Raw genomic sequence first — 24,455 nt, forward strand, 5'->3', positions numbered from 1 at the left:
GTTGTGTTGTTCTTGTCCCCGCCGGATGCGCTCTATGAGTTTCCTGTGATATGCTGTTGGTCATGACCCTCACATTCCACCCATAATTCCCACGCTATTGCTGTCATACATTTCATCAGTCAAAAGGAATATTTGTGCCAACTAAACATTTAAATTGTCTTTGGACTGATGTTTCAACAGCTCCTATTGTTGTAAAGAGGATGTAACAATAAGTGGTTATAAATGGGTTGGCTAAGGCTACTTTAGGGGGTTCATAGTACATGAAAGAAAACAATGTGTAAACCTGTATAAAAAAAAAACATGAATAAATAATAATTGCTGATAACTTCCAGCCTGATCTCACGAGAAATTGTACATATTTTACGAGTTGGCTAATTCGTATCAATTCATACTAAGTTAATCATGCAAAATTTTACGATTCTCATGAAAACAACAACGAAACTAAACCCCTGACCCTGCACCTAACCCCAATGTCACAGGGGTCAAGGCCAAAACTTATGAATGTGATTGTATGAATTAATACGAATAAGCCAACTTGTAAAATATGTACGAATTCTTGTGAGATAACGTTGCAACTTTACATGACCCCACATTAGATAAAATTGCTATACTGCACTTTAGGCATTACTAGCACAGATGTAAATGTAAGGCTGAATTTTAAACTTTTCTATTTCTCACATTTGATTTACTGTTTGTTAAAGGGGCCATGGGATGAAAATCTGACTTTTTCCATGTTTAATGCTATAATTGGGTTCCCAGTGCTTCTATCAACCTAGAAAATGTGAAAAAGAACAACCCAGTAACTAAGTTTTGGTAAACCATGTGCAAGCATGTGAAAAAATAGGTCATTGAAATATCTTATTATAATAATACCGCCCCTTAATCTGCACTATTCAACCATGGCACAGCCATTTAGTTCAGAGAGAAAGAGAGCGAGAGAAAATATTTGACAGCACAATTGACCATCATTGTTTGAATTTCATCAGCTCATTTGCATTTTAAAGGACACACCCAAAATGGCAAGTTTTTGCTCACACCTACAAAGTGTCAATTTTAACATGTTATAATAAATTATATATATGATATTTTGAGCTAAAATTTCAGATGTGTACTCTGGGGACACCAAAGATTTATTTTACATTTTAAAAAAGTCTTATGACATGGCCCCTTTAATGAAGCAAAAGATCTCATGTTAACAGCAGTAACTTTCGTAAAAGTTATTCAGGAAATCTAAACTCATGATGAACCTTATAACTTAAAGGAACAGTATGTAAGAAATGTATATCAATTAATCATAAAATGGCCCTAATATGTCTCTAGACATTAAGAAATCATTTTCATTTCAAATACTTATATCACTGACAACAGTGGTCTGGCCAGGATATTGTCATTTAAAAAGTGGAATTGCAGCCCTCAACTAATGTTTATGTTGTCATTTTGTGTATTGGCCACCAGTTGTGTGATTGCAGTACCAGTTTTAGCCACAAGTTTTGTGATTGCAGTACCAGTTTTGGCCACAATCCTACATACTGTTCCTTTAAGTCAAATTGCAGATCAACATCAAGTATTTTTTGCCAACAGTCAGAAGCAGTGAGTAATTTTCTCTTCTTCTTTTGTAATTTAATTAACAGAAATGTCAGAGACCACAACAGGTGCTGTTAATTAGTCTAGGCTTATAAGACTGAATGCAATAAAATGTTTGGACATTACCAGTTGTTTACTATGATACTCACTAAGACAGCTACTTTGACAAATGTTTAACTGGGGGTTCTAGGGGGTCCCCAGAAAATTTCAGAGAAAAAAATTTGTTTTTTTCTCTCATTTCTTGCGACATACGTTCTAGATTGATTAATATTTGCTTTTTTTCTTATTAGTCTCATTTATCCTACTGGGGTTTGTAAGGCTGATTTCCTTGTAATACTGCCAACAAGATTTATTGTCAAAGTTGCTGCAGTACAAATAAATTAAAATTAAAGGACAAGTTCGGTATTTTACACTTAAAGCCCTGTTTTCAGATTGTTTATGATGAAATAGAACGGTTTTGACTGAAATTTCGACATATGCGGCTGCCCCGAGATTTTTCGGGTGTTTGTGTTTCACCTCCCACCTCTACAATGGGTTTAATTGTGCACTGGAACAATCCTTCCTAAAATGCATTAAACTTTCGTTTACAAAGACGTGAAACTCACCGAGTGGTCAGGGGTGTTCACTGATATGCTCACACAAAAATCGCTGCAAAATACGCATTCCAACAGGTTTTATCGTAGTTTTTGTCAACTCCATCGACTTGTATTAGATGTGCTGTGAGGTACAGTATTACTCCGCGCCGGGAACTTTGTTTCTATTCTTGCAATTGGCAATGGCAGATTAGCGCCACCACCTGGGCTGGAGTGTCTATTATTCAAGCTCTCAGCGGAAGAATGTGTCACAAGGTGACAATCTTTCTAAGGGCGGAACCAAAGTTAGGGAAGTTTTGGTTCCGCCCGGAAGGTTTCCCCACCGGGCCACAGAGGAAGACGGACCGTTTTACTTCCTGGTTTCCAGGGCGACGCTGTCAGGGCTTTACGAGCCACAGGTGTGAGACATTGAGTGAGCAAAGTGTGATTGGAGGCTGGGGGAAATGAAGCACTTATATAGCTCTGTTGGAACACAGAGAAGGGAGAAGCGATTGACACGGAGCGATGTACACGTGAAGCGGGTGACACGGGGGAAGCTCCTTTGCCAAAGGCAAACGAAGACACGCACCTTTTGAAGAGCCCGAAGGCTCTGTTGATCCGGCGATCGCTGAAGCGGGCGGAAAGAGGACAGAGCCAAAGAAGGTGAAAGGAAGGCAGGCCGTGGATCTTAAACAAGGAGCACCCCGAAGTCGTGTCGATTGTTCCTGTCGTTGATGTGGATCGTAGCGCTGAGTTGGGCTCACCGGGTACGCTACTTTGGACTGCTGTATTGCTCTCTCTCTCGTCTAGATTATAGACTTATGTGGAGGAAAATACCGAAGACCTTAAAGGTAGATGAAGTGAACGAATGCTGGCCTTGGATGGAAACAACGAAGGAAGGGAAGACGCACCGTTGTGAGTATTACGTTATGGAAGAATAGTGTTGGCGGCTGGAAAACGCCCTGTCTGTGCATCTGGAACTATTACAGCGTGAAGTCAATCTAGGACAAAGAAAGTACAACAGCTGTGAGTAACGGAATCTTCTTATAGAAGTATTGTGCATGTATTTGACCTGTATATCTTTTTGAGTGTCTCCAACGAGAGCGGGCGGCCCTACCCCTGAGCCAGCGTGGTGGGCGAGCCGAAGGGTCTTTTTGTGGAACAGCTCCAGTGGTGAAAAACAAACACTAGGCCAAGTTAACATCTCCATATTACAGTCCAGAGCGAAGGAAAGGAAGACGGGCGTCTATTGTGTACACTGAGTGGTGGGTGAGTCTTGGATGTAGAAATTGTCACTTGAAGTGGTGCTGTGTAATGCTGTGTAATTGCAGTGGGATTGCTGTTGTCGTGCCTGACGTACCCCCGCCTCCAGACACTCGCTCCTGAGACGACGACAAGGAAAAACGGTCCTAGAGTAAGCCCTGTACATGATTATGCTGTGAGTGTGTTCCAGTCTTGAAACTACGAAGTATTTTCCCAGCTAAACGCTCAGCGGATTTGAGTTTATAAGTGGCGGTGAAGAACTGTGCTACTGACGGTGCGTGAGTATTATCCAGGATATTGTTCCCTTACCTATGTCTTTTTGATCAACATAGAGCCTGAGGCGAAGGAGATCCGCCGGCCCGAGGTCTCGACCAAAGGGCGCCCCGGTCCAGTTTTCGATCGACCAACGGGTCTCGAGGAAAGGGCAGCGCTCGACCCGGGGAGCCGGCGTGACGGTTCTCGCCCCTCTATAGACCAACGAGCTCGCCGAGAGGGCTTTGGCCCCCGGCGCCACCTAGAAAAAACCACCGTCCAGTTGACGCACCGCACAGCCAGCCACCGTAAGTCCGCCCCCCCCCCTGTTAAGTAAAATATAACCTGTTAGACTGCTTAATCGACAGGAAGGAGGAGTGTGTTGAGAAGATCTGTGGAGAGAGAGACAGCGTGAATGTCGAGATAACGCACTGGGAAGAGAGCCATACCTACCCAAAGCTGTAGTCAGCGACGAGGTGAGAGAAACCATTGGAAACCGATTCATTGTGCCCTTGTGTCCTAGCAGTCATCTGTGGAGAGAGAGAGACAGTGTGAATGTCGAGATAACGAGTTGGGAAGAGAGCCTTACCTACCAAACGCTGTAGTCAGCGCAGAGGTGAGAGAACCATTGGAGACCGATTCATTGTGCCTTCGTGTCCTAGCAGTCACCTGTGGAGAGAGAGAGAGACAGTGTGAATGTCGAGATAACGCACTGGGAAGAGAGCCATACCTACCCAAAGCTGTAGCCAGCGACGAGGTGAGAGAAACCATTGGAAACCGATTCACTGTGCCCTTGTGTCCTAGCGGTCACCTGTGGAGAGAGAGAGAGACAGTGTGAATGTCGAGATAACGCACTGGGAAGAGAGCCATACCTACCCAAAGCTGTAGTCGGCGACGAGGTGAGAGAAACCATTGGAAACCGATTCACTGTGCCTTTGTGTCCCAGCAGACATCTGTGGAAAGAGAGAGAGAGACAGCGAGAATCCTGAGAAACCGAGCTGTGAAGAGAGCCTAGAGGGGCCGATATTTTAAGTTCCCCTTCTCCCTGCCCTATTTATTATTTTTTAAATAAATTAAATAAAATACATTTTAACTTATGTTTACCTTGTGTGTCTGGTCATTGGGGTGGCTTTGGGAATCTCCTCGAGGTGGAGAAAGGGGCGTGACCTCATTTACATCTGGGTCCACCCCGACTTGTGACAGATTTACGGGTGTGAGGCGTTTGGAAAAATAGGTCCACAAGTTTACAAGTTACAACGAATGCTAAAACAGCTGTTGGAAAGCATCTTTTGCAGCGATTTTTGTGTGAGCATATCAGTGAACACCCCTGACCACTCGGTGAGTTTCACGTCTTTGTAAACAAAAGTTTAATGCATTTTATATATATATATATATTTTAGGAAGAGGTCCAAAGATTCATCATATTTTTTGAATATTAACATACGTTGCAATGTAGTATTTGCAATGTATGTTAATATTCTCTTAAGATTTGTTTTTAAGAATAAATTTAAAAACATTGATTAACGGGAAATGAATTATTGGATGAAGTGAATTATTGGATGAAGTGAAAGCAATCCATTAAATTTGGCTCCGCCACTGATAATATCCTTGTTTTGTTTTTTTTGTGATGGGAACTACAGTATAGGTTAACAAAATGCAACGTATCAGCCCTGTTTCATAGATTTATCTGTAGACTGTTTCTCTGTTCTAGATCTCAATGTAACCTTTGTTAAATAATTGCACACTGAGTCAATATCAGTCTGCATGACATGATTGCTGCACAGTATTTCTGCCTCTCATCCATTGAAATCAACACAGAGAACTAGCTGCTACTGCCTCCCTTACATGAAAACTGAGCGTTTGCTCACATAACTTCCTCCATTTGAATGGCATCGCCCATATGGAAGAAAAAGCTATATTTAGCCAACAAGTCATGCACCACTTACACAATATAATACATTTCTCTCATGCATTTTGATGTTCAGATACTGCCCTAACAGATTAAATCAACTTAGTTTATATAGTTATGCATTTACAGTTTAAAAAATACATTTTTACAAAGACAACAATAAAACATTTATTTATTTATTTAATCAAGAAAGAATAAACATTTTGTGTGGTCCATGCTGCATCATATTATCTAGTGCTTTAGTTATTTTCAGCTAATATCACTTCGGGGACATTCTTTAACAAAAATTAAAACAGTCTGCCTTTCACAAAATGACACTTTGTCAGCTTGTTAAAACACTACTTAAGGTTCAATCGGTTGACATTATCAAAGCAAAAAATAAATCAATAACGTGATATGCATTTTTATGTCGTTTTATTCTGTGGTAAAACTATTTAGCTGACTGGTTTTATAACAGTGAACTATATACTCCGACATGCACCTATTGTTTATCCACTTATCTTATCAGCCTTCCAGGTCTCATTAAAGATAACAATTATGAGTGAAGTCAGTTTGGAAACCCCCATCACATTTTTGAGCAAGTCAATGTACTGTAAAAAGTGTGCAGTTCATGATCCTTTATTACTATTGTGGATTTATAGTAGATAAACTATTTGCATGGTTTATTTGCAATGAAAAATAAATACATTACTGTACAGTGGAGTGTAAGCTACATATTTAATCATATTCTGTTTGGTTAGAGAGGATAATAAATCCAAGGGTGATTAGAAAAAAGTATTTTTATATATCCTCTTTCTGCACCACCTTGGTGGGGAAAACCACTGAGCGTGAACTATGTGCTGGATCAGCAGTAGCAGGGGCAGCTATTTGCACAGGGGCACAGAGAGACGGTTTAAACAAGAGTCACATGAATGAGCGGCATTCTCCTGGTTCAGTGGAAATCTATCTAGGGGATCTTTGCAAACTCCATCTCTAATCATTTCGTATCAATTATTGCTTTCCATGTCATGTACGGACTAAATCCCTTTTCACCTTCGTAATAAAATGTACAATTTTGTGGAGCAGTTTTGGTGTGACATTTGTAAGGACCAAACAAGCTGGCCATATTTTATGTCTTAAAAGTTATTTGCCCTTAGTGACAGTAAGTTATGTGAACAATCTGAGCATGAAACACCAGTAATGAGGAATGTTGTAGATGAAGCTCATTATCTCTAATGACACTATTGATGAAATGCAAAGAATGTCAAAAAGGATGCCACTTACACGAAAACATACACATGATTCTCATTGTTTCACCACCCAGAGCCATCATAACTTGTCATTTCATTTTTATTTTTTATTTATTTAAAAGAGGACAATGTACATTAATAAACATTACCATAATGTAAATGTACCCGAGTTAGCTCAAAAGTGCTAATTTTCATTGGCAGTCCTCCAGCCAGGTGTAAAAAAAGGCAACCTTAAAAAATGATCACAATTATAAAATCACAAAATACAACACATTGTCATAAAAGGGTAAAGTTATAACAGATGTTCTAGGTAGCAGAATTTCTTAATGTATTGCTGATAGTTTGTATAGCCAGTGTTGATGAGTTTCGTGAAAAGTCACGTATTTCTCGTTAACATAATCTCAAACACCACAGTTCCATACTCTCATCATTCCACAGCCACAGAGGAAAACTACCCGGTGAGAAGGAAATGTACTGAATATCGTACTGTGTAGGTGTATGCATGCTATATTAAGTTGCCAGTTCACATATTAAATAAATAGTCTCTAAAAAAAAGATGTTACATTATGCCATTTTTAGCTGTATATGGTTCCATAAAGAACCTTAAACTTTTACAGAAACTATACAACAAAGGCTCTGAAAGTATTTTTTGGAGAAGCAAAAATGTTTCTTCTAAGACATTAAGAAAACGTATAATAAGAATACATGTAAGCAGACTGGGATATTATAGTTAAATGAATTATGGTACAAATAAATAAAGCCCTTCTCATGTGTTTATGTATATGTTTTGGATCAGAATGTGTTTATTACATATTTTAAAAAAGAATAGCACTTGGTTTTCTTTATAAGGCATTTTCTTTTATGTTACAAAGGCTTGTTTTGCTTTTAAATACAGTGTTGGTCTTTATGTGTGCAGAAAATGGCCTGGAGCAGCGAAGGTCCATAAACAACATCGTCCATTGTGTCCAATCTGAGTGAATCATGCTTCAATCACCCTTAAATCACAAATGTGCCATGAAAGTATGCCAGGCCATTTTCGACCAATAAAGACAGAATTGTAATGAGAATAGAGAATCCCCTCTAGGCCCCTATACAAAATGCCTACTTTAGACAATCCAAATAACCACAACTGACCCCTGTTGTGCTGAGCCTAAGTCTGTATTTTCTCCTCTCAGTTGTTTTCTCAGTGTTCAAGTCTTGTGATTCTTCTAAAAAAACAACAACAACACATAGCAGTTTACATTATCAGGGTGAAGGCCGAAGGAATGGAAATATTCCAGTTTGGCCCTCAGAGGGAGAAAAAAAGAGAAAAACAGAGAGAGAAAGCTCAAAGTGAGTGCTGTCAAACAGGACAATATACTACTCGGAGATGCCTTGATGTCTTCGTACTTTATTCCAGATTTTCTCAGATTTGTAGAGACTTGCCAATGACTGATTACCTTCCACACACCTTCAGTCAATTATTCACATGTATATCACACGCCTGTTTCCCATTGAGTCACTGTCTGTAACGCAGTTGCGGAAATACCCTACTATCCATCCAGTAAAGATGGGAATGTGAACGATGCATTGCTCAATATCATTAAAACTCATTCTTTTTGCCTGTGCAAATCTTTCCCAGAAAATCTTACGCTTGATGTCAACATGCAGTCCAGCCCAACTGATTAAATATTTGGCACAGTCTACTCTGTAAAATTCCACTCTTTTCCTTTCCTTGTGGCTTCGGTGAGACAGGAGGAACCTGCACTGAAAAAAATTCTTTGCTGTCTTAAATTTACTTCTTAAACTTACTACTATTTATCTTGGCTAGAAATTAGTTTTTATTACTACAGATGAGTTGTTATAACTTATAAAATAAAGTTTTACTCTTGAAAAGATAAATAATAGTAGACATGACATGACTTGTAAATCTGAGTTGATTCAACAAAAAATTTAAGGCAGCAAAGTTTTTTTTACATTGTGAGGATTCATACAGAACCACTAGCCATGTAAGAACAGTTACCACCCTGTCTACTGTTGCAGGGTGTTACCTCTCTGTTTCCTTTTGGCGAGCTAAAGTATTGAAGTAAATTATAGTAGAAAAACCAAGTGAGAAGACTGTATTAGTATTTCATTTCACATTTTATTGTCATAAATGTCATAAACTTTGGGGTATCAGACTGTGATCTGTGTGAAGGGTTGTGCCTTGTTGTACAAAAACCCCTAATGTCTGTTTACATTATGTAATCAAAATGTATGTTAGCTATAGCAATACATGCAAATAGACAGCAAAAAGAACAGAAATCACTGATATACTGTTTCTTATTTTCTAAAAACAAAGAGAGAATTGTATAAAAGAAAACGTAAAAACATTTATCAGTCTACGTAAAAACATGCTTAAGCATTTGGCGGGTAAGCCTAAATACACAATGGCTGATCTTTCGACTCTGGTTATTTGTATTCTGCATCTTTGTATCAACACGTTTGCATACCTTTTAACTCGGGTCACACCTTTTGACGTAATTCATGTCGACTAATTATATTACATCACCGATCAGACTCTCTCTAGTAATGACTTTATGTGTGCGTAAATTTGCTTTAACCACAACCATTTTCTTTAAACATAACCGATTTCTAACTAAAATGTTTAGCTGCTGTGATTAGGCCTTACTGTGGCGGACAAGCAGATGAGTTGCTGTGAAATCTCTCTCTCTCTCTCTCTCTCTCTCTCTCTCTCTCTCTCTCTCTCTCTCTCTCTCTCTCTCTCTCTCTCTCTCGCTCTCGGATTCCGATCATTCCAGGCGCGCTCAGTTATTTATGAGAGCACAGCGCGCGCCTACGAACTCATAACCCAGCCAGACGTACACGCGCAAACATATAAACTATGAGATAATCTACGTACATGCACTCAGAAATCAACGCGATTGGATTTTATTGGACTATTATAAATGCCATTAACGGAATCAGTGTGGAATAAAAGTATTGGTTGGTAAGTTGGTTGTACAGTTTTGTTCTTTATTTGTTTTGGGAAACGATTAACACCGAATGCCTTCACTATTGCCAGTTAAAGCATTTACAACTTCAGGCTGTGACGACGAAACTGAAAATTTTAGTACGATACACTGTTGATAAGTACGGAGTTTATGTGTTATTCATGATGTTATTTAATGCTTTGGGGAAATGTGTGAAATGTTTAGTTATACCCGTTGAGCTTTAGGAGAGCACTGAATGTCTATTACTGGGCTAGTTGTTTAGCTAGTTGAAGCATTTTTTTTACGTGTTTTTATTTGATCTGGGATTTGTGACTTTTTGGTTTATAGATTACATTATTTCAAATTATATTTAGCATTAAACAATATTATATTTCAACATTCTAGCCATCCTTTGCCAAGAATTTGTACTCTTGGCATTTTATCAACCAGATTTTTGAGGTTTCACCTTGAGATGTTTTTTAAACAGTACTGAAGGAGTTCCCATTGGGCTCTTATTGACATTCTCTTTGTTATTTAATCCAAGTAATGCATTTCATTTTTTTTTTAAATAATATTTTAGTTCTAATGATAAAAATATATATGTTGCCATTTATATTTTTGTCTAACATTTAAGCATACACCTTCAAAATGAAATATTTTTAAGATAATGAAAAGCACTTAAGTCAAGATACTACTTTTGACTGGTAGAATTTTCTGCATTTCTTATATATTTTAAATATTTTATTATTATTATTATTATTATTATTAAAATAACTGTTATTAAATATTGTCAACCATTAAAAATAACTTGTTAAATTTGCCCCGCAGGACCAATTCACATACCAAACACTTGTCAAATAAAATGAGAGGTGAAGAAGCATCTGGCACTGTTCTGCACAGACTGATCCAAGAGCAGCTTCGCTATGGAAACCCCACAGATGCGCACACACTCCTGGCCATCCAGCAGCAGGCCCTGCGACGAGGAGGAGGTGTTGGAGGTGGCAGCGGTGGTGCTTGCTCCCCCCAGTCTTCATTTGAGAGCCTCAGCCAGGAGGAGCTTCAATCCCCGCAGCTCTCAACTCGTCAAGAGCCACAGGGTCAAGAGCACCAGGTTGACTATCAGCACTCCGAAAACTACATAACTTACCCCCAACATGGCGAGGAGCTGCCCACCTATGAACAAGCCAAAATTCATTCTCAATATTTGGCATCCCAGTGGTGCCAACCACTACAGGATAGTGTAAACAGCCAGAAGCCTTTTGGGGAAGAAGACACCTGGGATCCAAAGCAAGGTCACACACGGTCACTCAGTGAGCGATTTCTGCAGCTTTCAATGGACCGCAATGCTAGCAAATCAGTTCCTACAACATCTTCTGTTGAGTGCTCCTATAGTTACCCACAGGTTCATGAATGTCATACAAACCAGCACTTACCGCATAACCAGACGGTTTTGGAGTACAATATCCAAGGACCTTTTATGGAGCATCCAGTTCAAGGATTCACGCTAGAGTATGAGCCGTGCTACAGACCACCCCCACCTTTTTATTCTCATCACAACAGGTAGACTAAAAATGTGCTTATTTTACAGCTATTTAGTGTGATTTAGTACTGTTAACCTTTTGACTTATTTTGGTATCTACATGTCATACACTTAGTGCGTACTTTTAGGATGTGTCATTATGACTAACAGTCTAAGGCTGATACTATGCCATAGGATACATACTATGTCATCAGACCATGTCTATGTCTGCTTGTAAGGTTTGTAATCTAACAAGATGCTTTTGATCATGTGCCACTTCAGAAACATCCCACCTGTGCATTCACCAGAAGTTTGTCATGTACTCTCCACGTCGCCCCCTGCTGGCAGGGAGGTCTCATCTTGCAGCCACAGTGAAATGGAGATGCTCATGCAGGAGAATAAGAGACTGAGACAGGAGCTGGAAGGACACACAGAAAAAGCCCTTAAAATTCAGAAGGTAAAATCATTTTCAAGTTAACTGTTCAACATGTTTGTAATCTTTTTTTAAAGCAGGGAGAGGCATTTGAGTAATGCCCATGTGCCACTTCAGATTGTTATGGGACAACTGTTAAATGTAATAGTATCAGGGATTGATGAACAGAGAAAAAGGGCTGCTTTCCTTTCAAACATTTTTATTGTACACATTCATATTTCCATACTAAAGCAGAGGTGAAATATTTTGACTCTAGTGTGTGGGATGACAAGTATGAAATGACTCCAGGTTTTAAAAATATAGACATTGAATAAATCTACCAGGTTTATTTGTAGGATTTTTCATAGTTTTAATTGCCGCTGGCACATGCCCAAGAGACCATAAAATGTTTCCAGTGGATTACATCAGTGGATTTCTCACTGTGAAGGAATGATAATTACACAGGTTACCCATCAGGCCACTGCCTTGTGTAAACATGCCTGGGAAGATGGAGTCATGGTCTTTCCATATGGCCTTATGAACACCATCTCTGTTCTCTGCCATCTGCAGCGCTCCCAGAAACACCCAGGAACATTGCAGGAGGATTTCATAGTTGATCTTTGTGTGAAACACAACTGTTTGATTGAAACATCTGATGTTAACTCATTCACCGACAGCCTATTTTGAAAAAGTTGCCCGCCAGTATTTTTTGTGATTTTTACAAAAGTTTCGCAAAATGCTTTCCACTAAAAAAATTCTATAAATATATAAACATACCAATAAATCAAATGAAAAGACAGACCCTCTGCTTTCAAACAAACAAAACGGGAAAAATTCTTCATTTGTTCTCTTTTATTAACCTCTCAAATATGGTTTCTTCAAAAATACTAAATTTTGAGCAAAAAGCCAAAACATACACAGAGTTTACAATATTGTTTTATGAGTTGATGCTCAGTTTTTTTTATAAATTGGGTAGGAGCACCACCTAGTTGATTAAAGCGTAATTATAGATTTCCATAAAACTCGTCATTGGCAGAGAAGCGTTTTCTCTTAAAGGTGCAGTGTGTACATTTTAGCGGCATCTAGTGGTGAGGTTGCGAATTTGCAACCAACGGCGTAGTCCACGGCTCACCCCTCGCTTTTGAAGCACGTAGAGAAGCTACGGTAGCCACCACTGGACAACCATGTCATCGTCAGTGACAACTAAGTAAAAAAAATGTCAGTTAAGGGCTTCTGTAGAGAAATGGCAGCACAAAATGGCGACTTCCGTGTAAGGGGACCCTCGGTGTATGTAGATAAAAAGGTCTTGTTCTAAGGTAATAAACACATAACGGTTCATTATGAAAGGTCTTTATACACCCCTGATAATATAGTTTTGTATATTAGTTTGCATTTCTGTCAAAAGATCCTTTTGTAAAATTACACACTGCACCTTTAAAGGGATAGTTCACTTTAAAATGAAAATTCTGTCATCATTTGCTCATACTCATGTTGTTTTAAACCTGTATGAATTTATTTTTTCTGATGAACACAAAAGAAGATATTTTGAGAAATGATGGTAAACACACAGTGTCCATTGACTTTCATAGTAGGAATAAAAATATGATGGAATTTAATGGGTAGCATCAACTGTGTGCTTTCCATCATTTATCACAATACTACCAAAATATTTTTTACTACTATGGAAATCAATGGACACTATATGCTGTGTGTTTACCATCATTTCTCAAATATCTTTTTTTGTGTTCATCAGAAAAAAGAAATGCATTCAGGTTTAGAACAACATGAGGAGGAGTAAATGATGACAGAATTTTCATTTTAAAGTGAACTATCTCTTTAAATGACGAGATAACTCGTCAATGGCGGGGAAAGAGTTAAAGTAATATCAGATGAGTAAACATGAAACATTATGAAAACAGGGAAAGTATGTAAATAAGTAAAAAAGGTAGTAAGTAATAAACAGCTTAGGCTGCTTCAGAGAAGTTAGTGGATGCGATCGAAAGTGACAGAGAGCGAGAAGACATCGCTGAGCGACCAAAATGAACAGTTGTGTTAGTATATTTCATTCTCTCTTGTTTTTTTTTCTTCTTAAAGCTAGAACAAGAAATCCAGAGGATATCAGAGGCCTATGACACATTGATGCAGGGCTGTGCTAAAAGAGAAAGCCTGGAGCAAGCGCTCAGAAACAAGCTGATGGGGGAAATCAAGAGACTGCAGAATTCAAACATTCAAGCGACAAAAGACGCCGAGGCCGCTGATCAGAACCAGCAGGTTATCGTCAAGCTCCTTCTGCAGAGTGAGTTCATAAAACACAATCATCGCCCTTATTACTCTTACTGTCAAACCTTGAATGCTCCTAATAGTTTTCAGTCCAAATGTGAGATATCTGGAAATGTTTTTACAATAAGAGCGTTCCAACAAAATAACGTTCATGATCTGAGTCGTCCACAAGAGGATCAGATATGACACTAGCCAGGCATTATCACTTCTCTCATCTGTTTTTCATAAACAATGAAGTCTTAATGTTCAATACTCATACAGTACTGTAAGGAGTGGTGGGGATGATGATGAGTTTTGTTGAAACAAGGGCAATAATACTGTATGAAGCTGTGAGATGTAGGTCAAAGCTGCGACTTTTTCTTTCGTTTGCATTCCTTAACCGCTTGCGTAAACGAGGCGCTTTGGACTTTGCGATAGATTTCCTCTTGTTTTGAGCAGGAAGTAAATGGGGAGTGGTGCTGGAGACGGTCAACATAAAGTCTCCATCAGCATGTTTCTTTTTTTGACTGTAGATGAAGACACATGCATATATAACAATCCAAAAATGCATTATTTCAGCATGCAAAGTGACATGACCATACACCCTAAAAATGCTGGGTTGTTTTCAACCCATATTTGGGTGAAATAGGTAATCTTCTAGGTTCATTTAAACCAGCGGTTGGGCTTGTCCATATTTTACCCAACTATGGATTGAAACAACCCAGCATTTGTAGAATAGGGGTATCTTTTACAAGTACCTGCCACTTAATGAAATAACTTAAAAATGGGTATATAATACAAAAGACAAAAATGACCGATAACGTCTTCTCCCAATAAACATTAAAGATGTAATTTTATTTATTTAAAGCACACACATTAGGAGAGTTAAAATATTTGACTGATATTTTTACACCATAACAAAAGTGGGACCTGCTCATACAGACTAAACTGACAAATACAGATCTCAAATAATCTTAATCTCAATGTTTCTCTCTCGCTCTTCCTCCGATAGATGAAGAACGGCAGTTGCAGTGTGAGCGACTGGAGCAGGAGACGCAGCATCTGCGAAATAAAGCAGAGCTGCAGCTGCGCAAGAGTGAGTCTCTGGAGGCGACCCTTAGGTCTGCGCAGATGCGCAGCCAACAGCTTTTGACAGAGCTGCAGAGGAAGAACGCGTACGTGGAGAAGGTTGAGCGTCTGCAAGGGGCTCTGGCACAGCTACAGGCAGCTTGTGAAAAACGAGAAAGGTTGGAAATGCGCCTGCGGACACGGCTAGAGCAGGAACTGCGCAGTCTTCGATCTCAACAGGTACTGAGACACAACAACTCTATATTTATAATTCATCCAGTGGTGCTCTCCTTGTTGCAAAGTGAGTTTAAACCTGTTAAATGTAGTTAAATCCAGTCTGATTTTAGAGAGGTTTTTGGTCAGCAAGTAAGGCTTGGAGTCCAGAAAACAAATTTTGGCTAGTTTTAGATGGTTGTTTTTGTTTTTGAATTCTTCTAATGTGTCTATTTTAGTGCCATTTCCTTTCAGACAATAGCTTGAGAATTCAGATCAAACGGTCTCATGACCACTTGTTTGTTTTCGTCTATAGAGACAGTCTCAGGCAATCAGTGGACCCCAAGTAAACGTGTCCAATCTGCAAGAGCTCCTTGAGGAAAAAGAGGAGCGCATTTTGTCCCTGGAGGCCGACAAGACGCGCTGGGAGCAGAAGTATTTGGAAGAGAAGACCATGAGGGAGTTCGCGATGGATGTGGCCGCAACCGCTGCAGCTCAGAGGTAAAAATATAAAATGATGCCAAAATCTTTAGAACACACAGTACTGATTGTAGCAAACAAGTCCTTAATTATGATGTTTTTCTTCCTGTATTTCACAGAGACACAACTATCATCAACCATTCGCCTTGCCATTCCTCCAACAGCAGTTTCATTGAGGAGCTACCGTCTTCTGAACACAAGAACCAGGAGGTGGAGAACAGGTAACAACCCTTACTGCCACTATAAAAGCCACAAAATTTTGAGTTGCAGACATCATCTTCGTCCATCCATTGTTTAAAGAAGCCTGTTTGTGTTTTCTGTTTTCAGAATTCGTGCTCTGCACACCGAGATTTTGGAAAAGGACACAGTGATTACTATGCTAAAGTGGAGACTTGAGAAGGAGTCAGGAAGTCTCCGCCCAGCCATCTCTGAACCCTCCATCAGCACCTCTCATCTCACTGGCCAATGCAAAGGTCAGTACATTTAGTGTTCGGCACAAAAAGCTCAATAGGTCTTCCAGAATCAGAAAAAAACCTGTCATAATTTTTTTGTATATAAATAAATATATACATAAATACATTATTTTCAAATAATTCAATGCCCCATCGTCAATTATTCCTTACATACGTATATATATATATAAGGAATATGTATATATACTGTCTTAGGCCACCACCACCAGACTTGTTATTTTAGAATCCATATCCATATTTACTTTATTTTTTCAATCTATTTTATTATGATACAAACAGAAAATACAACAAATATGTACAAAAAAAAAAAATTACATTTTCAGAACTATATGTCTTCTTTAGGCATCGTCTGTGTTTAGTTTGACCTCTCTTGGCACTAAACACATTTTGAGCGTTTTTGAGCAGAATAAAGTAAAAACACTACTTTATTTAAAATTAGAAATTAGGATTTAATTTTATTTAGGTTTAGGAGATCCTGCAGTTTCTTGCTATTGCTCAAGTGGAAGGGGAGTTTACCCTAAAAACTTGACACATCAGTTTACATTTTTATACAGTTTTTAATACTATATACACATTTCCTGTATTTTCTGGATGTATTCTATTAAAGAGACTGATAAACAATTATATATGATCACTATAACATTGCAAAAACAACAAATGTAATTCTGGCATGGTGGCCTAAGACTTTTGCACAGTACTGTATATATATATAAATAGAAATACCCCTTGCATGTTGTGTACCCGTTCACATACCCCGATAGTATTTTTATATATATAAATATATATGTATCTCTCTCAAGGGTTTTTCTCCCTCCTAGGAGTTTTCCCCCTCGACTAGCCAGGAGGGTTTTTCTCCTAGGGGTTTTTTCATCCCCTGGATAGTCCGCCACCTTTGGCTTAACTTACTACTTTACTGTATACGTTACATTATTACTATGCTCGTTTTTCTATGCTTTTCATACATCTATTAATGTAAAGCTGCTTTGAAACAATTGACTATTGTGAAAAGCGCTATATAAATAAAATTGAATTGAATTGAAAATTGAATATTTAATAATGTAGTGTTCCATTTATCATAAAAAAATTCTGCAGATTTCACCCAAAATGAAAAATGTGTAAAAAAAAATTGTAAAGAAGCAGATTCCATCATTTGTAATGTATTAATATTGTGAGTAGGCATTTGTAACAAGCTCTTATGTGTCTTTTCCAGGAAAGAGTCATTCGGACGACCAGACGTCTTGCACGTCACATTCTCTTGGAGCTGGACCGGGACAGTCTAAGCCACTGAAACACGCCACAGATCAAGCCTACAACCTCAGTGAGTACACAAACACATGGTTCACTAAATAGTTGCCATGCCTAGTTTACGCCTTACGTGATAATGTACCGACAGACACATTACTTTATTTGACAGAGAGAGTATTGTTTGTGCTACTACAGTAGCTGTTACAGTATGTACAGTACAATAGGGTTCATTGATTACCTTGGCAAACCAGTTAGTATTAGATGCTACCGAATGTCTTGCCTGATGTAAATCTTCAGTCTGTGTAAATGCCTAATTTTGTCATAAATATTTTTATACAGATAACACGCAGCTATCATCATCCCATGTGGACCTTTTCAAGGGCTTGGATAATGTGGAGGCTGAAGCAGTTGAGATCTTCATATGATAAAGAACATTTGGGCAGATTGAAAATAATAACCTGTCTGATGATGAGGTTGGACGTACACACAAAGTAAATGACTTTACTGTGGTAAAGAAATAATCCAGCTGCTCCTGCGAAAAAGCTGAGCTCCTAAAGGTACAACAGTATCTCCATAGTGGCATTTTTTGATTCAGCGGTGAACTTGGCTGCTGGTGACAATACTTTTCAGTATTTAAAAGAATCCCGTAGAGGAGGGTTGATACAAAACCAGAACACTGTGTTTTGGCCTTCTGGCTGTCTCCTATATCCTACCTCTTTCATTTGATATTATTGTACCTCCTCTCAGCAGACCTGTGGTTACTTCACCACATTCCACTTCCATTGAATTCTTGGAACGCTCACATGTACTCTTCAACTCCACCTTCATCGATTGTTAGACACGGTGAAGCATTTTTCTTGTGTTTTTCTAGTTGTGGCTGCAACGCCCTTCAATGGGAGCGGCCTCATTTCACTTATAGGAATGGCACGCTTCATACTGTTGTGTTGTCATGCCAAATAAATCTTAAGAACTCTGTCAGACAGAAAACTGATTGTAGTATATTATAATATGCTTTCCTGTATTTGTATTATTATTATTTTTTTACATGTACACTCTCAAAAAGCACATTTGCTGGTCAAAGTGTTAAAGAGAGTATTTTGTTGTGCTATAAAAGGTATACAGTTACTCTATTTTAAAGTAAAATGTTAATATATTTTCCAACTAAGCTAAGATTATTTTATGTTGCCTGTATGTGATGCTGAGGAACGGATGCCAAAGAGCATTTCAGTGATGTTGTGTGTTCAAAATAATACGTGACCTTTTTTTTAAACCAGAAAAGAAGTGAATGCTCTGAAACATTTCATGAATCTACAATAAAGCTATTAATATATCAATAAAACAGGCTCTAGTAAAATATATGTCTCACGCTTCTGGGTAATTTTTGTTGGTTTTCGCAAGTACCATTTACTGGATTATATCCCATTTCTCCATCATGGTATTCCTGCTACTGTCTTACACATTCATTCAGAGGAAGATGAGTAATTAGAAATGTGAGGAGTGTCGGTGAGGAGCATTCCTGCACTCATATTTCACCAGAGATAACCTCACACTACTTCCCTGAGGCTCACCTTTAGCAGCATTTCAAATTCAGCTATTGTGAAGCAGTCAGAGAGAAATATTTTGTTTTTCGGAGAGAACAATAAATGATATGCTCAAAGACGACTTCATAAACACTGACTAATATCAAGCATTCAATTCTATAAATGCTACTGTCACCAACAATGTCAACAAAATATTTCTTAGTCTAGTCATGTTTACGCGTTACCGATGAGATGCTCTCTTTCCAAGTACCGCATGAGGAAAGACTTTATTTTGGATAAACTGTTGCATTTTTAACTGCAACTGAACATCACATGGTATAGCTTATAAGGGAGTTGTGTGTGATCTTACAGTACTAAGTCAATTCTTCATATAATAGCAAAGCAGGACTGACAATGTGTGAAAACCTGGGAGCTAAAATATAAATTATATGGTTAATTTGTTAAAAAGTTCAGATTTAGGTGTTAAAGGTGCAGTGTGTAAATTTAAGCGGCATCTCGTGGTGAGGCTGCAAATTGCAACCAATGGCTTAGTCCACTGCTCACCCCTCGCTATTGAAACACATAGAGAAGCTACGGTAGCCGCCGATTACAAACATGTAATCGTCAGAGACAACTTAGTAAAAAATGTGTCCGTTAAGGGCTTCTGTAGAAAAATGGCTTCCATGTAAGGGGACCCTCGGTGTATGTAGATAAAAAGGTCTCGTTCTAAGGTAATAAACACATAATGGTTCATGATGAAAGGTCTTTATACACCTCTGATACTATAGTTTTGTATATTGTTTTGCATTTCTGTCAAGAGATCCTTCTGAAAATTACACACTGCACCTTTAAGATTACACTCAACCTTAGTACACTAAATGCATTTTGGAACAGCAGGTTTCAAATAAATTCAGTTCAAGAAGAGTACATACCACATGCTAAGAAAATTCACTTAATTGTTATTCAGATAAATATAAGTCATCATGAAAAACAAACTTTTTTGTTTGTTTATGTCAATATAGAGACTTTTCACCAGTGGTGTCAGACAACTGTACCAGAAAAAGTAAGCAATAAATACAAATCAAAATATGCCTGAAAACAGTAGTGTTACGTGCTGCTCTGTTTGCTTGTCTTCTGTGTTTTTTGTCAATCTCAATTATTCCCAATGACATCACTCATCCATCCGCTAATCAACACCTGATCCCGGACGAGCCCCCAATTGCTTTACTTCCCCAAAGTAACGTACGCATTACTTTCCATGAAAAGTAACTAAGTAACGCAATTAGTTACTTTTTTGGGAAGTAACTTAATATTGTAATGCTTTCCCCAACACTGGTAACAAAGGAAATGTTTACGTTTGTTTATTTTTTATATTTGGTGTTTGTATGGTGGTCAGCGACAAAAGACAAACATTGTGCCAAAAACTGTGATTTATTTATATTAAGGTGAAGTGATGGTGATAAGTATAAATAGTGTTTATGTACTATTTACAACATTTACCAAAACAAATAACAAAGACACGAGAGGGAAAGGGGCACGAGCGGTGCCAAATGAAAGAAATACACAAAACAACTCTTAAAGGCTTTTCACACTGGGAAAGTTAACCCTGGGTTATTCAAAATTAATAATCCAGAATCCTGGGTTGTCTATTTTATGTTTCACATTGTTCATACTTTACCAGGGGTTAAGAGATAACCCTGTGTATTCATAAGCTGAGGTTTCGTACTGTGCATTCCTAAACCCTGGGTTAACATTTTCATTTGCATATTTGCGGTGTCAACAGTCACAATTGGATAAAAAGGTTTGTCAAACTGACTAAATTAAAATTAAATAAGCGCTTGTCTGGCCCTTTCGCATCAGTGACAGAACAAGTTACAATGAAAATCATTCTTGGGACATAACAAAGAGGCTCAAGTTATGGTTATGCTGTCACTGTAAATAGATCTAACTTATAAAAAGTAAGGCAAGTGGCTGCATTGAATGTTTTAAGTTAAGTTAACTTGCAGCCTTTTTTAAGTATAATGAACACTGTAACATTACTTAATACAAACACAACAAAATCAAGTTGAATTAAGTAATAGTACTAGTTTAACTTACTTTACTTTAATAAAGGTATCTTTTTATGGTTTGTTGTTGTTGTTTCCATAAACATTGATTGATACTTCATCTTTTCGTGAGATGAGGGCACGAAACGTTATTTAATCAACATGCCCGCCCAGTTTCGTTTTGGGCAGCTGTAAAGCGCAATTACTTCAGTATGCAGTCTATGCACAAGCATCAGTCTTCTGAACAATGGTAACCACAAAAACTAAAACAAGAAACAGAAACTCTTCTAAATCTCAAAGATAAATGAACATTAAACACTAACAAGTCTTTCATTTTAGTTAAAACACATAAAATAGCCTTTAAATTCAAAATTTTCTCTCCAAATGCAGTCCTATCCAAAGCATGGAAACTACGAGTCTACTGCCTAATTACTTATGTTTACTAAAATCATTCAGGTAGTTTCAACACAAAATTATTAAGTTTATTTCCTTCTTACAAATTTAAGTGAATTATACATGATAAAATGAAGTTGAATTTACTCAATAATGTGTTTATTTAGAATTACTCAAATTATTCAAATTATTATTTTTTTAAAAACAAGAATTTAAAATGTTTAATACAGTTTACTCATTTTATTTTTGTTAAATCTACCAAGGCACAGAAACACTTTTTACAGTTTATATTAATACAAATTTTTAATGTATGAACAATATAATGGACCTTACATTTAGCTTACACATACAAATTTGTGTGTTCTTCGTGGACATAATGAGTTAAAAGATTGCTCGCTTTGAGCAACTACAATAAATGACAAAATTAGATAAATGACTAAATGTGTACATTTCAAACATGCAGAAGCCGTAGTTTAAATGAACACATTTAGCACATTCATTAGGGTACAATAAACGAGCACTGGCCAAAAAACTTTCACAAGGCAACATCCTATAACAAAATGTCTTGAAATGAAGGTATCTCAAGAATTCGAGCCTTAATAGAAGGGCGATGGCCAAAGCATTAAAAAAGAACGGAAGGGAGTCTGAATACACAGTGTGTACTGTATTGTGAGAAGCTTTGTTTAAATCAAATCGACTTAACAATATGAATAGTGTGCACCTGAGATCATACTGTAGGAAGAGGATTTACTGTCTTAAATGCTCAGTGGTGAATATCTAAGGAGCAAGCATAGTGTAAACAAGAATTTAAAAGCATATAACCTTTCACCGGATAATTTTTTGAAATCTCAATCAAATGTTAGTTAGCCTAAATAATTGTTTTCTCTTTCTCAAGAAGAACGAAGTGCTTGAAGTTTTCGAAACAGACAGATTCAACACTAAACACTGCATATCGAGACCAATACACTTAAACCATTTTATATAGTCACTCCTTGTAGAAAAAAATATGAAATGAGTTCGATGTATACTATGTCCTAAACTCAGTATTAGAACTTTAAAGGCGGAGTGCACAATGTTTAAAAAACGCTTTGGAAAAGGAGACGGGCCGACTACCAAAACACACTTATAGCCAATCAGCAGTAAGGAGCGTGTCTACTAACCGACATCCTTGCCGGGTTGCGTATGTGTGGGGCGGGTCTTTTAAAAGATGGTCCAGATTCTATTGCGGTAGGGGTGTGTTTGTTTAGGTGATTTCAAATATCAACATTGGCTTTCAAACATTGTGCACTCCGCCTTTAAAAGTAGTTTCTGCAACATGATCTCAGGAAATTGTGTTATAGTCACGAAAAATTTGATTCATTTATTTGTGTCCATGGCACGAAATTCAGCTTTTTTTGAATGTCTGTTTTGTGTCATTCAGGACGAATTTTTATAAATAGTTATCGTGTCCGTGGCACTATTTTCTTTTTCATGTCATATTATGCTTTCTCATTTTACCCCTGTTTTTCAATCATTGTCGCTTGGGGTAAGAGTTGGGGTTTGGGTTAGGATGTCTAAAAATTTAACAGATAGTGATTCTAACCAGAAAAATAAGAAAAACAATGAGAAAACAATACATAAAATGACATGAAAAAGAAAGTTGTGCCACGGACACGAAACACTATTTATAGAAATTTGTGCAAGTGACACGAAAAAAGACATAAGTGACTATAACACAACTTGCAGTGAGATCGGTACATTATGCCATTTGCAGTTTAAACTGATAACGTAGAGACAAAAGGATAAAACAGCTTTTAATGTGGAGTTCATGACCCAGTTCTACAAATACTATGATAATATTCAGATGTGGTTTCAATTTTTGCTATAAACCAAGTAACATTTGAACAAGAAAATATGACGACATAGCCAGTGGGTGTTAATACCTAAACAAGCACTAACTTGGCTCCAGGTGAACGTGTAAAAAAATCCTCTTGGTCGAAATAAAGGGTTTTGAATTTTATAGCTGTTACAGCCTGTATGGGAACTGAGAAACAAGTGGGCTACACTGCAATTAATCTTATTTATAAGCGCAGCGCGAGCCTTTCCTCCCTCGCAGACTTTGAAATTCAGCCAACATTCTTTTGACTTTTCAGAAGTTCTTGGTATTTTTTAAACTAAATTAACAACATGTGGACTTTTTATATTAGATGTTTTTTCTACGAAACATAATTCAGACATTTCAGCAGTACATGTAACAAACACATGACCTTGGCATACTGGCGCCATGCTATAGATAAGCTAGATGGTCAAAGAGCACATTCCTGAAGCTTACAAATCCAAAGAAAGAATTTGAAAATAGTGTTGTTTGTCAACAAACAATTTGATGTTACGCAACTACAGTATTGACAGTCTGAATTATGGCTCATGACTAGAAAAGAACAAAACAATGTGAAAAAACAAATTCATTTTTGAGGCAACCCAACCCATAGCTTATGAGTTGATAGCTCAAAACCTTGCATTATTTTCTCAATATAAAATGTGCTGTTCACAGTCTGGCATGCAGGATGTTTTGTTTTCCCAGAATAAATTGTTTAGCCCACCCCCACACATTTCCAGTATTGATTGATGACTGGATGGCATAACCTTCAATACTTGGACTCTGTCTGAATTATTGATTCAAACCAGGCTGCAAGGGGAATACATTAATCCACGCTTCACTACATGTTTTTAAACTACACCATGATCCAATTTTATGACTGTAATACTGTAAGCACGATGAAAAACAGCATTAAAACCACAAGGGGCTATCTCATTAACCAATTATTAGCCAATAACTCAAAACATGTCTAATACAAGAGCACAATGTATAAGCATAGCATACACCAGGGCCCTGAAGTTTCCACTGTAAAAAAACAGCTACCCATCCTGACTGGTTTCAGATGTCAATCTGATGAAGTGATTTCATAACATCACAGTACCAAGAACATGTTTTGAATAACATGGGCCTCATGTCAGTATGAAAAAATTTGACTACACAGAAATTGATGCATTTCTTAGGAATGACGAGAAAGAAATGGTTTTATACTTAA

General features: G+C 37.7%; 1 protein-coding gene across 1 annotated transcript; it reads left to right on the forward strand.

Annotated features, from left to right (window-relative positions):
* Positions 1-9,591: 9,591 nt before the first annotated feature.
* On the forward strand, positions 9,592-18,787 carry amotl2b (angiomotin like 2b). Its single transcript, XM_055202364.2, has 10 exons — positions 9,592-9,777; positions 10,589-11,320; positions 11,562-11,736; positions 13,786-13,987; positions 14,963-15,258; positions 15,548-15,732; positions 15,831-15,932; positions 16,039-16,184; positions 17,395-17,502; positions 17,769-18,787. Exons 1-10 carry the CDS (start codon positions 9,737-9,739, stop codon positions 17,852-17,854), a joined length of 2,073 nt encoding a protein of 690 aa, XP_055058339.2. The 5' UTR covers positions 9,592-9,736; the 3' UTR covers positions 17,855-18,787.
* Positions 18,788-24,455: the final 5,668 nt, after the last annotated feature.

The sequence above is a fragment of the Misgurnus anguillicaudatus genome, chromosome 2, assembly GCF_027580225.2.
Source record: "Misgurnus anguillicaudatus chromosome 2, ASM2758022v2, whole genome shotgun sequence".
Lineage (NCBI taxonomy): Eukaryota > Metazoa > Chordata > Actinopteri > Cypriniformes > Cobitidae > Misgurnus > Misgurnus anguillicaudatus.